Genomic DNA, 17237 nt, shown 5'->3' on the forward strand with positions numbered 1-17237 from the left:
CCGGATCGAAGAGTCTTTACACGGTTTAGGGCCGTCTATTATGAGGTCGTAAGCGTTTAACTGTTTAGTGATGTAGCTACGCTTATTGTGGCTTTCAGCAGCTATTCAGGAAATTTGGAAGAAATCCCGAGCAACGCCGGGCTTCACTGTAAGTCGGACTATAAAAGGAAGCTACAAAAGTTGGTTTGGTCGAGTCCTTGGGGGGGGGGGGATGCACGGATACCCTCCGAAGATACTACCCGATTAGGTCTCGGAACAGGTAAAAGGAAGAGTAAACAAGAGGGAGAATTGTTTTGCAGTACATCACCTACTAGTCCCAATACAATGAATGTTCGGGAGATAAAAATTAGTTTGCTTTAACGCATGCTCAAGCCGATACCAGAACCTTCATGGAGAAGAAGAAGAAATTCTCGAACCCACCGTGTTTCGTTTGTTTCTCGGCTTTGCCTATTGAATAGAAAAAATCGCACCCGTGTCCGAAGAAAGGGGTTCAGTTTGGCATTTTTAAGCAGTGAAAACGCTTCAATATTTGACCATTTCCATCTGTCCGTCGATCCATCTATGGGCGTCGATTGGTGGGGGACGGGGGGAACGTCCCCTCCACTTTTTATCAAGGGGGAGGGGGGGACAACATCTCGATCCCCCCCCCACACTTTTTTCATTCAACGTAAGTTATGTAACACAAAACGAGCTGCTCTCGTACAACCAGGCCGAGATGCTCCTCAAATACAAGAATAAATTTTTAAATCTCTATTAAAGTTTTATTGGTCTATTATAGTTATATTAAAGATGATAGGTTAACAATTCAACATTGAGAATCAGTGCTTCCCAAGCCATGGTCTCCCACCGGCCAAGCGTCCCATAGCGACGTCGCTTTTTGATCCTTCGATGGCGGCTCTTCCTATCATTGCGAAGCAGAATTTGCCAAGCATTGGATTGTTCACCCACAAACAGGAAACATGACCTGGACATTTTGAGGTATGTTGGGACGTTTTCGGACTGTGTATCGTCCTTTTATGAGTGTTTAAAAAAAATCGCGGCTTCATGGCCCGGAGCGCCACGCCTCGGATAGTGTTAGGCCGCAACGGCTCGGGGCCCCTTGAGCGACCAAAATAGTTTATTTTACCTTTCTAACTTGTATCGTCGGATGCCTGATGTTATTACCTGCACGATGATGTGTGTGTTTAATTTTTGTGACTTTGCACCGTCGAGTTATAAGCCAATAAAAGATTTTGCGGCCTGGTATGCTGATTGAGATTGTGGAGCTTGTGCAGGATGACACGGTTTCACTCTTCCGGCTCGCACGAACGAACGGAAAGATATTTTGTAATTCTGTTTTCATATTTCGCAGTCGAGAACAGTGGCCTAAATCCCAACGTTGAAAACCGGGTGAAAATCGAAAGAAAGTGGGTATTTTGGCGACTAAATTAGCTTTGAATACTTGGGAAACATAACATGAAATGCGCTGATTCACTCGCTTTTGCGGCGGTTAATGTAAATAATATTTTCATCGGTACTTGGACTTAGCGGAGGTATAGACCTACAAAATGAGAGGTATCATTCGGTCGTCGGACTTATGAGGATTAAATTATAGATTTTAAAAGGTAGCTATTGAAAAATATGCAAAATTCATCTAAGCAGTTCGGACAAACGAACGGAAAATTATTTTTGCATTCTGTTCTCGGATTATACAGTATCTATAGGATGGTAACGAGATTACCTCGAAAATCCGATTTAAAAAGGCTCAGGCTTCGGAGTTTAGCCACGGCTTGCAATTTTTACGAGGAAAAAGAACGTTCCGGAAGGAATTTCTCTTCCGCCATCATCCGAATAATTTCCCGTTTCCACGAGGACAAAGACGAAGGATAGACCGACAGAATAAGGTGTCTCATTAAACTGTGTGATTTAGAATGATTAAATTAGAGATTTTAAATGCGCGTTGAAAATAAAATAAAGAGGATTGTCAGCTTCTTCTTAACCATGTCGACCCCGCAACGGTTCTGGGCCCCTTTAGCGACCAAAATGGTTTATTTCACCTTTATAACTTATATCGCACTATACTTAAACAAAACGTACGGGCACACACTATACTTAAACAAAACGTGCGGGCACGCACTATACTTAAACAAAACGTACGGGCACGCATCATACTTAAACAAAACGTACGGGCACACACCATACTTAAAACGTACGGGCATGCACTGTACTTAAACAAAATGTATGGGCACGCACTGTACTTAAACAAAATGTACGGGCACACACTGTACTTAAACAAAATGTATGGGCACGCACTGTACTTAAACAAAATGTACGGGCACGCACTGTACTTAAACAAAACGTACGGGCATGCACTATACTTAAACAAAACGTACGGGCACACACTATACTTAAACAAAATGTACGGGCATGCACTATATTTAAACAAAACGTACGGGCACGCACTATACTAATACAAAACGTACGGGCACACACTATACTTAAACAAAACGTACAGGCACGCACTATATTTAAACAAAACATACGGGCACGCACTATACTTAAACAAAACGTACGAGCACGCACTATACTTAAAAAAGGCACGCGGTTTCAAAGTTGTGTTTTTTTTTTTTTGCACGTACGGCCATGCACATACAGGCACGTACTAGTGGAAATGATGAACGTATTTACAAATCAACAAACTATGTACAATAATTGGAAAGAAGAGAGTGCACGTCCGGACGGCAACAGATCTTAATCCCTCGTCTCCTGGTCTCGTGGTTTGTGAGAGGTAAATCTACTATATAAATGGCAGTCCTTCTGTCTGTCCGTCTGTTTTTTTTTTTTTTGTAACGAATAAGCTCCTAGACCAGTGAACCGATCTTGATGAAACTTTACACATATATAGAACTAACATTCAGCTCCAGGATGCGCTAAGTATCTCTCCATAAAAATGAAAAAATATATATATATTAAAAAAATATATATATATATAAATAAAATAAATAAAATTTCCATTAGAAAAAAAAATGGCTTTCGAATAGTGCGCCAGCATATTAATCATAACAAAAGGCTTCATGGTTAAAAACGCTAGGGTTTTTTGAAATACAAAATGTTCGTATTCGTTTACTTTTTAAACATACACATTCTCCTCCTGTTATTTGAATTCTCGAACTGCACGTGCACAGCAACAGCTAACTGCTGATCGATCTGCTCATGAAAGAGCCAGGCAAGCAGAGTTGGCTGCAGAAAGAGAGAGCGTCGCCTAACTGCAAATAGAGCGTTACACCAACGGGCGAGAGAAGCACAAAACTCACGTTCCAGCTTTTTAGGTCTGGGTTGTAGGACATCAAGCACAGTTGCCACTGCTGCTAGAAACATTGAGTGGCTCAAGGCCGCCTTTAACTATGACCTCTCTGAGGATTACGGCAGCATAAAGCCTCCTTTCCATAAATCTGAGGAATAAAAGAAGCCTTCCCAATTTTCTCCATACAACTCATGCCTCAGTCGAACTTGCGTGAGGAAAATAGGGCAAATTCCCCGGGTATTACCGGGTACTTCAGCTCATAATTACATAAATGTTCACATTACAACTGATTTTAGCTCATTCCTTTGGTGAACCCTTTTGATGGCATGAAAATCAAGAACACAATCTTTAATGACGACGCTAACTATGAACTAATAATATCATAATCATCTCGCTCAACTTTAGCTCATTGGTTAAATAAATGCAGATGAAATAAAATGATGAATATTAATAATCCCAAGTAATAAAATACCAGGGTATCTGACCCTAACCAAAAGTAATAAAACTAATAAGCGCGGAGCCGGGAACTAAGCGAGTAATGGAATGCTAAATTGGGAGCTCAGATGCTAAATTAAGAACTGAACTCGTATCAGCACTCTTTTAGTAATACATGTGCTACGCAAAGCTTATCACATGTCAACATTGTGCCTGGAGGTATAGTGACCTAGCCAAAAGTATGTTGACCTTAAAAATGCCCTGTTACGCAAAAATAACCCTTATAATTCACATGTCAAAATTTATTCAAATGAAATGTAATTCCCTTCTCGTTTCATAGAAGATATGGATATCAGAAAGTTTTTCGCGACAGCATCAAGTAGCACATCCCTGACCACTCTCCTGGAGCAATCAAGTTCCCAGAAAGAGCTGGACGATTCAAAAGAGAAGATAACAGAAAAGGGTGCATGTGCGAGTACTCGGCCTAATTTCCCAGATCAGCCTTTTCAACCTCATGATGTCAGTTTTATCCCAGTCCAAATACTGCCAAACTGAAAGTTGAAGTTTTAACAACAATGGTTCAAAGATTTTCCGTGGCTTCATTTTGATCAGAGCATCGGCAGTGTACTCTGTCACACCTGTACGGACGCTTCTCGTGAAAAACTTACCGAACTTGCCCGCTGTGCAGAAGACTCATTTGTCTCAAAGGGCTTTCGGAACTGGAAAAAGGCTACAGAAAAATTCAGACAACACGAACGATCAACAGACATAGGCTTGCCTCTGAAAATCTGAAATGTCACAGAAGTCAACCTGGTGTCCATGTGCAGCTGAGCAGCAAACTGCTAGAAGAGCAAAGATCTGCACGGTCAGCACTTCTGAAGATTATCACCTCACTGCAATATTTAGCCCGACAAGGTTTTGCAATTCGTGGGAAGGATGCCTCTGAAGGGAATTTCAAAATGCTCTTACAGTTGTGGGCCGAGGATGATGTAAACCTCAAGACGTGGCTGTCAAGGAAGACGACGTTCACAAGTGTAGAAATTCAGAACGAAATTCTTCAGTTGATGAGTCATGCTATCCTCAGAAATATCTGCAGTAACGTGAATGAAATGTCCACTCTGTTCGGACTCGTAACTGATGGAACGCAAGATATTCAGGGTAATGAGCAGGAGTCGGTGTGTGTGTGCACTATGTGATGGATTCCTTTGATGTTCAAGAAGATCTCATCGGCCTCTACCAAGTATCGTCAACAAGAGGAGTCTCACTTTGTAAGATGCTTCAGGATGTCCTAATTTGGTGTCAACTCCCTATTGAACACCTTAGAGCGCAGACTTATGATGGGGCAAGCAACATGTCCAGAAAGTACAAGGGCTGTCAAGCACAGCTAAAAAAAACTCCAACCGCTGGCCAATTATGTTCACTGTGGAGCTCATGTCACCCAACTCATTACATCCAAAGCCCTACAAACTGCACCGTTCATAAGAGACGTCCTTGATTATGTCCAGGTACTCAGCAACATCTACAACTCTGGAAAATTCAAGCATCTGTACTTGAATATCCACGCTGACGATGCTGACACTCCTTGCCCTACACGCCTGAGGCCAATTTGCCCGACGCGTTGGTTAACTCGTTCTCCTGCCATGAAATCGATATTGGATAACTATGAAGCGGTACTGGATGCCCTTCAACAAGCAAGTGATGACTTTGGTACGAACACGGCATCGCAAGCCAACGGTATTCGAAGCTGTCTTTCATCAGGAAAGTGTGTTCTCGGTCTGTTTGCATCATTGCCCGTTCTCCAGTCCCTTGAATACCTCAATAAGGCACTTCAGGGTTCACAAGTTACCGTCTCTGGTATGCTTACTGCTGCAAAGGTAACTGCACAGAATCTCCAATCTCTCCGTACCGACCAGACGTTTAAGGAGGTTTTCGAAGCAGCACAACAGAAGCTCCAGCAGTGCCAACTAGATCCAGTGACCCTCCCTCGTACGCGCAAGCTTCCGAAGAGACTTGATGGAGGCACGCAGGAATACACTGCCAATTCTGCAGAGGAGGTATACAGAGTTGAATTTTTCAGTCATCAACAGCACATCCGAGAACTTGAACGAGTTCTTTACATCAACCGACCTCATGGCGTATAGGGACTTGGGTGAAATGCTCCTGTCTGGGTCATTCAAACCACAAATAGTCCGCAAATATCCCGAACTGTCGGATTCCCGAGAGCAAGAACTTGGCTTCTTTCGTAACCAGTTCAGTAGTTCATCTGTTGAGGATTACCGTAAGATATTCGTAGACATGGTGCCGGAAGTCCGTCGAATGTTCCCACAGGTGGAACGTTTGCTTTGGCTTCTATTGGTTTCCCCAGCAAGTTCATGCGAAGCTGAACGGTCATTCAGCACACTCAGACGTATGAAGACTTGGTTACGTTCAACAATGACCCAACAATGCCTCAACCATCTCATGATCTGTCATGTTCACCGAGATCATCTGACTGCACTTGACCCCCAAGACATTGCGACAAAGTTTTTAACTGGATCGGCAGACAAGAGGGTTCATATTTTTGGCAAGTTTTAAGGTAAGTTGACCGTACTCGTGTAATATCAATTTGTATGTCAGTCTAGTTTTCAGTTTATGTTTAGTGAATCAGTTCAAGGGTCGTGAGAAGGAGGCTTGATAAACAATTCTATATATATATATATATATATATATATATATATATATATATATATATATATATATATATATATATATATATATATATATATTATAATACTGTTACGGCTGTGGAAATTTGCAATACATCATAACGGTTCCTTAGATCAGTTATCCCGGTAAGTCTGTGTCCAGTTAGATTTCCCCACCGTTGTTTAATGGGATTATTCGTGTTCACCGGGCTGTGACCCTTTGAGATAGTGTTTTTCTTGATCTATCGTTATTTTGAACCACCATTGCAACAAACCTCCATGCCAACAACCGCCACCACCAACTATGCCACAACGCCAACCACGCTACAATCACCATTACAACAACCACCACCATCTTCGCCACTACGCCCACTTACGAACGCCATCCTCCACGGACCACGCTACAACCCCCTTTCCGCGTCGGAAACCGTCCGAGAATGCGAGGAGGGAAGCAAGGAGGATCTCTGATGGCGCACGGCTTCTCCCGCCTGATTTTCCCACCTATTTTCCCCACGCTTGGTGTGGGGGAAGTGCGATCCGAGCCTGGGGTCAAAGGTGAGAAAAGGTGGGGGCCTTTTTTTGGGGGAATAATTCCTTGGACCTGAGCCAAAACAGACTTCCCCCATCCCCCACACGGCACGCGGGGAGGGGGCGAGAGGGCACGTCCCTTTTTGGGAGGCTTCTCGAAACGCCTCGAAGGGAGGTGGAGCCGAAAATGGGATGGAGCGAAGGGCGGAGCCCTGCGCTATGAAGGGCGGAGCCCCGTGCTATAAAGGGTGGACCGTACGCGAGGCTCGGCGCTCTCTGAGAGATCTCCCTGTGGTTCATGACTCTCTTCCCCTGTTTCCCGGTGGTCCATGCCCTGCTGCTTCTTCCGGCTCATGGTACACTCGCCTGCCTTTGGTGGTCCGGTACTCGTGCTTCCTGTGGTTCAGCGCTCCTAGGGTGGTTCAGCTGTTCCTGTGGTCGGGGTCCGGTGGAGGGCCCGTGCATCGGGGACGCGGACGGGAGGTGCAGCTCTGCCGGCTGTGTGGTGTGGACCTGCGCGTCTGGACGAGGAGTACCGGAGAGAGTCCGCCGGCCACGCGGGAGGCCCGGAAACCAGGCGCGTCTACGCTAGCTGTCAGGGGAGCGGGACGTCATGACTCGACGACCACTAAGGGGGGGCAGATAACCTGCACGGTCTCGTGGGCCCATTCGGTCAGCCAAGGCCGACGTTATAAAGGTCCCCGGACCCCGTCTCCCTCCCTGCCTATGGGGAGGTCTTTCCTTTTGTTTTTGTATGCATGCTGTGGCGCCGTGTCCTGTTAAGTAACGACTGTATAAGTGACTGTGCTTGTAAATAATAATTATAGTCGGTCGTATTGCTTTTGCATTCTATTTGTTGCTTGTATATTGCATGACTGCCCTTGCTTGTGTTGTGCTGTATCGTGAATAAATGTCCTTGTGTGCAATGTACCCCGTTCGTCTTGTCCTATTTCCCTTTTGAAAAGCCATCTTGCATCGTTGAATGAGTAGTGGGTTTTGAACGCCCGGTAAAGAGAATCGGATCCGTTGAGGTCGGTGATAACACCGCTCGGTTATCACTGTAGTACGGAACGGACCGCTTAAGCGGTTCATGTCCCAGGCCGACCTGCAACGCAGTGCAGCCCCTCGGTCGGTTACCCACGCGGGTACTTAAGTATATCGACATTCGGCGATTCACCCTATTTCGCGCGGGTAGAATGCGGACTGGGCTGTGGTGACGTTAACCCCCCACCCGTGACTGGTTCCTGGCGGTAGTTCCAGGAGGGTCACGACTGAATTGTCCGCCGGTGGGCGACGCGGTTGCGATTGGACTTGCGCGGCCGATCGCACGCCGGCGGGCGCGAATTCGTAACAATACCAAGCTTGCACACTAAAAACTCGGCTCGCCGTCACACGATCCCTATGAAATTGCTGTGGCACTTAGCGGACATGCCGTCAATGTTTGGGAAGTCTTGGCGTTCCATAGTACCACTTGCATTTTGCACAATGCGTATTTTTGTCATTCCCCGTGTACGGTCTGTCGTCTGCTACCAGCTATGTTGTACTGCTATCCCGTGCATGTGCATGGATATTGCTCGTATATATGTATTTCTCTGATGACACTTGAAACTGTGAAACGTGTATGATTAATGTTTAATTAATTTCGCTCCGTCTGCTTACATTTGATAAAAAGATGGTCGATAGATGGTCAGATTAATTTAAGGGATTTGTGTGATTAGAAGGCAGCATGTCAACGAGCGTATAAAATCAAGAATTTGCAAGGGGAGACTTTCTGTGTCCACGCCGGCATGAAGTGTGCTTCGTGGTCTGGACATGCAATGTCCCCCCCACTTTTCAAAAGCAGTCGACGCCCATGCATCCATCACAAAAACGAACAAGAAGAACCTTTCAACAGACTGTTTCTTTGAAAAATGGACCCTTTTGACCCTTTACTCTACTGAGTCCCCTTCAACCTTCTAAGACCCTTAAGAGTCTTACCGGTCTTAAGTTATGACCCAAAACACCCCGAGGACTCAAAAGACCCAAAAGTTCCCAAGGAACCAAAAGACCAAAAGACCCCAAGAACTCAAAAGACACAAAAGACCCTGAAGACCCAACAGACCCCAAGACCCCAAAAGAACCAAGAGTTCCTGAGGACCTAGAAAACCCAAAAGATCCCAGATGACCCAAAAGTTTCAGAGGACCCAAAAGACCCCAATTACCAAAAAGACCCAGATGACCCAAAATACCTTGAGGACCCAATATACCCAAAAGACCCCGAAGACCCAAAGGTCTCGAGGATCCAAAAAACTCAAAAGACCCAAAAGTTCTGAAGACCTAAAAGACACAGGGGACCCAAAAGTCCCCTAAGGACCCAAAAGACAAAATACCCTGAGTACCCAAAATACCTTGAGGACCCAATATACCCAAAAGACCCCGAGGACCCAAAAGATAGAGGACCTAAAAGACCCAGAAGACCTAAAATACCCAGATGCCCCAAAAGACCCCAAGGACCCAAAAGACCCAGAGGATTCAAAAGTTCCTGAGGACCCAAAAGTCCCTCATGACCCAAAAGAGCCAAAATACCCTGAGGACCCAAAAGACAGATTGCTCAAAAGACACCCAAGGTCCCAAAAGAACCAAAAGTTCCTGAGGACCCAGAGGACCTCAAATACCCCAAAGACCCAAAAGACCCAGAGGACCCAAAAGTCATTGAGGACTGAAAATACTCAGAAGACCAAAATTTCCTGAGGACCCAAAATACCCAAAAGTCACCAAGGACCTAAAAGACGCAAAATACCCTGAGGACCCAACAGACACAAAAGTACCCGAAGTCCCAGAGGACCCAAAATTCCCAAAGACCCAGAGGACCCAAAATACCCCAGAGGACCCAAAATACCCTGATGAACTAAAAGCCCCCATGGACCCAAAATACCCCAAAGACCCAGAGGACCCAAAAGACCCCAAAGACCCAAATAACATTGTAACAAACCATATATTAATACAAATAATATTAACAACAATAATAATAGTAGTATCATTTGGCAAAAATAATAATAAATGTATAATCTCTGCCCTTGCCCAAGCACATCTGGGTTTGGTGAAAGGCAAACCAATGCTCAAGCAGTACATCAGGCAGGTATGCAAGAAGGCCTTAAAGACCAATGAAAATTTGGTCCAACAGACCAATCGGCCCACTTGTAATTCTAAACGGTATTTCTAAATGGTTCCGAAGGGTTCTAAAGGGTAAATTCTAAAGAGTTCTGAAGGCTTGGAAAGAGTAATTCCACAGGGTATTTCTAGAGGGTTGTGAAAGGTAATTATTATGGTTTTCATTAGTTTCTCGACGTTGCCTATTTCATATTAAAAATGCCAAACTGAACCACTTCCTTCGGACATGGGTGCAATTTTTTTTTTTTTCATCTACTCAACATCATTGAACCGACTCGAACCTAAACGCGAAATATCGTATTACAGTGGATCACCAAATGCAGAAGAAAACTCACATGCGGCACGGCCAGCAGAGCGCTCAAGCACCAAGCCGTCCAGAGCATACGGATCTTTGAACGGGTGCGGCCAAAAGCAATCGGGTTGGCCACGACTGCTTGTCGATCTAAGCTGATGACAACTGTCATGATGGCGCACGATTGCATGGCAAACATTTTGAGGAACATCAAGAGTCGGCAGGCCACGTCACCAGCATGCCACTGCAAGGTGATGTTCCATATGGCATCGGTGGGCATGACCAGAGCCGTGTAGAGGAGATGCGCTCCACTCAAGTTCCCCATGAGGAGCTGCACATGGGATCGACCTTTAACACGACGACGCCGTAATATGCTGCGAAACACTGCCATGTTCGCAAGCGCCGAGAAGACAAACAGCACTAATGTGATGACCACCCGTGCCTGCACCGCTACCGTGAGTTCGGGTAGGGTGACATTACCCCTGGACCGTTCAGAGCCGTTACTTCCATGGCCCGACCACAAATTGGTGGCCGCGTCACCCATCACTGCCTCCAACGTGAAAACTGCAAGCAAATGAAATATCATGTAAGGGTCAATCACGTATACACATTTGTATCGCTCTTTACGCATATACAATGTGGAACTTCAATTTGCTCGAATCCACCTTGAGGGCAGCATAACTTGCCTCCCGAGACTGTGAATGGGTACGCAACTCGCACCTTATATAGGGCGTGACAATGGTGGAAGGGAACCTCCACGACACGCCTTTCAAACGACATGTTTCTTAAAGAAAGGAGGTAAGACTAATAAGCACATTCAGCTACCCCTCAGGTGGTCATTTTACTTTACAGACTGTCAAAATACTATCGGGTTTGTGTTGGTTGCTTTAAAAGTCAGCAAGTAGGGAAAGGTGTGCACCAACGAAGTGTATCACAGAATCCCCCACTCCCTTCCCAACAATGACACATAAACTCAACCTCACAATTGGTGGTCGATGTGGTCACTCCCAAACAAATTTGGAGCTCGGCAATCGTTGAGTGGTCTGAACCACTCATCCACTGAGGTGGTGGGTGAGCCATTCGTCATGGAATGCCAATTTCTGTCCCGCGACGTAACCGATCCAGTTGAGAAGGATTCTGTCCTTGGGTTGTACACAGATGCGGTATGACATACGAGTACATATACAGATGCAGTATTTCACAAACGTTTGGAGGCAAACACATTTGGAAGATAAAAAGAAAACACAGTGTGTATTTAGATTATTTGTCCTAAAACAACACATTTGAGAATTGATTCAGGGATTTGAGGCCAAAGACATAACATGCATTCAAAACATTGGGAGTTGAATGATAAACTGCACTGTAGTCACCGGATAAACTTTTATAATCTCTGAAGGTCAACCAAAGGGAAGGTCACGATGCTTAAACGGAGGAGGATGAGCCATGGTGCGTATTGGTGTTTGCGGAGTCTGCAATTTATGAGATGAAAATCCTAGATTGAATTGAAAATCTATTTCCACAGCTCTCTGATCGGAAGAAAGATGTCGGACCCCTACACCCACTCCCCCATACAAGGGATGTCAATATGTGGGGGTTAGTCATGCTCTATACTCCAAATACTGACGCATCAATAAATAAGGAAGCAGCATGTACCTTTTTTGGTCTTTGGTATAACTCGGCCATGGTTCAAATCGCTGACCTCCAAGAGTCAGAGTGGAGGCACGAACCATTATGCCACTGAGTCTAATGGCTCAATGGTTCGATCACATCTGTTTGTGAAGTTACCTCGAACCACAACTTATCAAACCTTTATTCATTTTCGTGTATCTAAGTTTCACTCATACTTGGTTAAAAATAGCAACTCCAGATTGAAAACTATATTGTGCTGATCCGATATCTTTGTTATTACCTTCACTAGAGGAGAGGGCATTGCATTTGGGTCCGTTTTCCTGTTTGGTACTTGCACATTCGAAGATTTTTCAAGTATATTGGTGTTGGTCGATTTTGTTATTCTGTCTGTTTGTTTGTCTGTCTGTTTGTTGCCCACAGGTCACAATTTTAAACCGATCTTCACGAAATTTCACCACATGGTAGAGTTTGTCACAAGGAAGAAGCCTATTATTTTTGAGGTCAAAAGGTCACCATAGGCTGAAGGTCAACAACTTAAGTGAGATTTCTAAAATCCTCAATTTTCGACAGATTGACTTGAAATTTGAAGAAAATTTATATTTCTGGTCACTGATTCAATCAACCAATTATTTTTGAGGTCAACATAGACCAAAAGGTCAACATAGGCCCAAGGTCTCCTTCAGGTCAGGTCAGGTCTTCAGGTCGACGTTGGCAGGTCTCCTTCAGGGCTCTCTGCTGACGATCTCAAAGTTAAGTTTCCGGTCGTTATCTGTCCCATTTTAACTGTTTATTTTCTCGCCTGCATGTTACTGTGTGTTCCTAGTTTGGTTTTGTTTCAAAAATCGTGCTAGTTTGTGAGTTTTCGTCGACCTTGCCTGTCCGAGTGCTTGAGCCCGACCCATCCCTCCCCTCGATGTACGATCATGTTTATTTGTATTTTCTCCCCATTACCTTCAATTTATATCTTCCCCACTTTCCCAACGTCCTCCACCCCTCCCAACTAAACACTATTTCTTGTCTTAAATAATAAAAAAACTACCTTTCTCCTTATACACTCACAAGTCTCGAGTCTTCTTCGTCTTCTTCTTCCTCCTCTTCTATTCCTCCTGCCGACACACAGACTTTATTCTACTGAGCTGACCCTCTTTCGCTATTACCTTCAAAATTTTATCCGATCTACAACCTTCCATTCCCGAATCTTACCTGTTCTTCAAAAATACATCAAAAAATAATAATCTTCCTTGTATCCTTTCGATCTCTCCACCTCCTGTAACCACGAGTCTCTCTCTACTCTTCCTGGTACTTTTCATCGACCCAGCAGCTTCACACTGCGTTTACCGTCCAAATTCACCACACACTTCCACGATTTTACTTCAACCTTCCCTTTTCCAAATGTAACACAATCTTTATTTAAAATAAATAATTTCATTTTTGACTACACACCTCCCAGAGCCAAGTGCTTCTCCCATAACCACGTGATCTATTTAGACCCCCTGTGTTTATCGATCCAATTTCACCATTAACCTCACGATTTTTTCTGAAACACTTTCATGACCTAATCTGATCAAAACTCTCTCAAACAATAATAATACGAATAAAAACGATCTCTAAGATGCTTCGTCTTCCTCTTTCACACGTGTGGTTCTCTTTACTGTATCATAATGCACTACTCTTCGACTATTTAAACAGACTGCTCTCAATTCGACCTCTCCTTCATACCTTGCCTAAAAAATCCAACTGTTACAGTGTTTCTTCTCTCGATTCTCTGGATTCGCCTTTATTGCATCCATCAAGAAACGTGTTTAATCACATTTCTGACCTAAAAATTTTAAAACCCCAGTTAGCTATGAATGTTCGCTTTCCATCAACCATTCTTTTTTTCCAACTTCAGTGCCAACTCACCCCTCTCACCCCTCACTCTCAAAGCAACCATCACACTCTCCTCCCTCCAAGCCTCCCTCTCACCTCTCTCAAAAACTCCCCCCCTCACCCTTCTCCCACCATTCACCCCCCTCACTCATCCTTCTCAAAGTTTCCCCACCTCTCATCCACAAGGCTGCCTCCTTTCACTGCCCTCTCATCTCCATCTCTTCACTCAACCTCCTCAAATCCTCAACTGCCTTCTTCCCCCTCTCTTGTCCCCCCTCTCCCCCAGCACCACAGAGCCTTTTCTCCTCCTCATCCGGTCCCCTCCCATAGTTATTCTGCACTCTGCCACACTCTTTCAACAACCCTCCTTAGCTCCCCCCCTCATCCCTTGTCCTACCCTCCCACTCCCTGCACCCAAAGCCTCCTCCCCTCCATCTTCATCAACAATGTGGACCTCAAATATCTGGGGCTTTCGCTCAAACCTTTCAGATCTTTCCATACAGGTTGCCACTGACAAACCAGACATAATCTACCGAACAGAAACTTTCCTCCCCAAAGACGTGTCTGACTCCCAAGTATCTCTCCCTCGTTACTCCCTCCTCCGGTATGACAGACCTGAGCCTCGTCCTGGTGGAGGAGTTGCTCTCTTCATCAAAGACTCCATTCCTCACTCGCCATGCACTTCCCTCACTCCCCCAAACCCCCAAGAATGCCTCTGGATACGGCTTCCCCTCCACTCCCACCTCATGTTTATATGTGTTCTGTACCGTCCACCTAACAGTGATGACTCCATCAACACCTCACTATCTGAAAACATGGACCAACTTCTATCTTCTCATACAAACTCTCTCTTCCTCATATGTGGCCACTTCAATTGTCATCATGCCAGTTGTCTTGGTGCGGGTACCTCTCTCACCTGTCATGGCACTTCAGCAAAAGCTTTTTGCGACTCATTGGGACTCACTCAATCGGTCAACTTCCTGACCCGGATCTCAACCAATGGTACTCTATCTCTTCTGGATCTCATTTTGACAAATTTCCCTGACAATATCTGCTGCTCTTCCTCCGCTCCATTTGGTTCTTCTGACCACGTCCTTGTCAAAGTGGACATCTCTCTGGCTGTTATCAGAGAACCACCTCACCGCCGTCGAGTCTGGCATTTCACTCAAGCCGACGGGCAGGGTCTCCAAGCAGCCATCAAACTTATAGACTGGTCTCCTATCACTACTTTTTCCAACATCAACTCATCCTGGGAATTATTTCCAAGAAACTTGCTCTCCCTCATGCACAGATTTATCCCCTCGCGTGTTCAGTTGTCTTACCCTTCCTCCCGCCCTTGGTTCACTGAAGCTTGTGGTGAGGCAGTTGTCCTGAAACAACTTGCCTTTGCCTCATGGAAAGCAAACCCAACTGGGGGTAATCTCAGTTTTTTTTTCCATAAAGCTTGGAACAAGTGTTTATCGACCCTCAGGAGAGCCATCAATAACATCTTTCTAAGCTCAAGTCTGAACTCTCAAACCTCTCTCCTTCCTCAAAATCCTGGTGGCATGTAATCAAATCTGTTTCTGGTATATGTTCCCGCTCCATCCCCTCCCTTACCTCAAATGGCCACACTGCTGATACCGCACGTGAAAAGGCTGAATGTCCAAACTCGGTGTTTGCAGCTAAATCTTTATCCAAAACCCATCACTTTCTCTACCCACCTTATCCAGTCACACCCAACTGTCCCTGGACTCTGTGTCCTTTTCTCCTGACAAGGTGGAGAGCTTGCTGTCAAACCTCGACTCAGATTCTACAACCGGTCCAGACGGCATCAGCCCACGTGTCCTCAAAGCCTGCTCTTCTGCTCTTGCTCACCCTCTCTCTGTTCTATTCACCCTCTCATTTGCTCAAGGTCATCTGCCATCTGCTTGGAAATCAGCAAACATTATTGCCCTGCATGAAAAAGGTGCAAAAACAGATCCCTGCAACGACAGACCAATCAGCCTTCTCCCAATCATCAGCCAGGTTATGGAATCCATCATCACTTCAGACATTAGATCCTCCCTCTTCTCCAATGGCTTGATTTCCGATCATCAATTTGGTTTCAGACCAGGTCACTCTTCCCTGGATATGCTGCTTCTGCTCTCCCAACAATGGGTGGAGGTCCTCAACGCCAGACATGAAATCAGAGCCGTATCCCTGGACATATCACGTGCTTTTGATAGTCTGGCACCCTGCACTACTCACCGAACTCTCTTCCTATGGTATCCAATGCCATCTCTACTCATGGCTCACAGACTTCCTCTCCTGTCGCAGTCAATGTGTGGCCCTAAAGGAGTTCTTTCATCCCCTCTTCCTGTCCAGGCTGGAGTTCCTCAAGGGAGTGTTCTGGGCCCTGTTCTTTCACTGGTTTTCATCAATGATCTCTCCGACTCTCTGGAAAATCCTCTATATCTCTTTGCTGATGACTCCACCCTCTGCCGTACCATCGCTCATCCCTCAGACCGGCAAGCAGCAGCTTCTTCGCTCACTGCAGATCTGGGTAAAATCACAAAAACTGGTCCAACACGTGGAACATGTCTTTCAATCCAGACAAATCTCACACTCCCACTATGTCTCTCTGAAAGGACCGTTTAGAACCGCCCCTCCCCCCTCCCCCCATTCACTTTCTCAACAATCCTCTGGAAGAAGTCCTTTCTTTCAAGCTTCTGGGTCTCACTGTCTGCCATGACCTTTCCTGGGAAAGCCACATTTCAAACCTCGCCTCCAAAGCCAGTCGCCGAGCTCTCAGAACAAAACATGGTCCACGAACCGTGCGTGATGCTTTACTGAAGCGGAGGTGAAAACTTTAAGTCCTGGGAGGACTTTGTTCCATCTCCTCAAACCCACAAATGGAGATAACAACAAACGAGACAGACAGACACACACACACACACACACACACACACACACACACACACACACACACACACACACACACACACACACACACACACACACACACACACACACACACACACACACACACATACACACACACACAGACTTCCCATTTCAGGATTTGATGGTGTAAGTTCTTTGACCTGTTTCAAACGGCCTTTTAAGAAATTAACTTTTTCTCTATTCAGTGGATATCAATTTATTCACCGAATTCAGCCATCAATGGCTATCATGTTCCTCTCCATTGGACCACCTTACTCCGTTGCCATGGTTTCCATAATCCCAATATCTCAGTTTACCGATTCCATCCCAGATTGTCACCCGTTTCATCATTTGGGTTTCAACGTTGGCGATGTCGAGCTTCATTTTACTTGCATTCAATGTCAGTGCGGTGAAGATTTGATTGGAATTGAGTTGCATGAGTTAATTGCTGGTTCTTGTAATG

At 45.2% G+C, this 17237-nt stretch overlaps 1 protein-coding gene across 2 annotated transcripts in view; it reads right to left on the reverse strand.

Moving 5' to 3' along the window:
• GNRHR (gonadotropin releasing hormone receptor) overlaps window positions 1-11176 on the reverse strand; it is a 36316-nt gene extending 25140 nt beyond the window's left edge. The window contains exons 1-2 of one of the 2 annotated variants that reach the window (XM_085849636.1): window positions 11093-11176; window positions 10416-10936 (exon numbers count right to left, since the gene is read on the reverse strand). In XM_085849636.1, coding sequence (XP_085705762.1) covers window positions 10416-10916 — 501 coding nt within the window. In that variant the 5' untranslated portion in view covers window positions 10917-10936; window positions 11093-11176. Of the gene's footprint in view, window positions 1-10415; window positions 10937-11037; window positions 11068-11092 lie in introns of those variants that run through there. The other variant, XM_085849635.1, reaches the window with a different exon arrangement.
• Between the last annotated feature and the right edge of the window lie 6061 nt (window positions 11177-17237).

This window comes from Eptatretus burgeri, chromosome 12 (assembly GCF_056783735.1).
Source record: "Eptatretus burgeri isolate ZD-2024b chromosome 12, Ebu_testis_v1, whole genome shotgun sequence".
Taxonomy (NCBI): domain Eukaryota; kingdom Metazoa; phylum Chordata; class Myxini; order Myxiniformes; family Myxinidae; genus Eptatretus; species Eptatretus burgeri.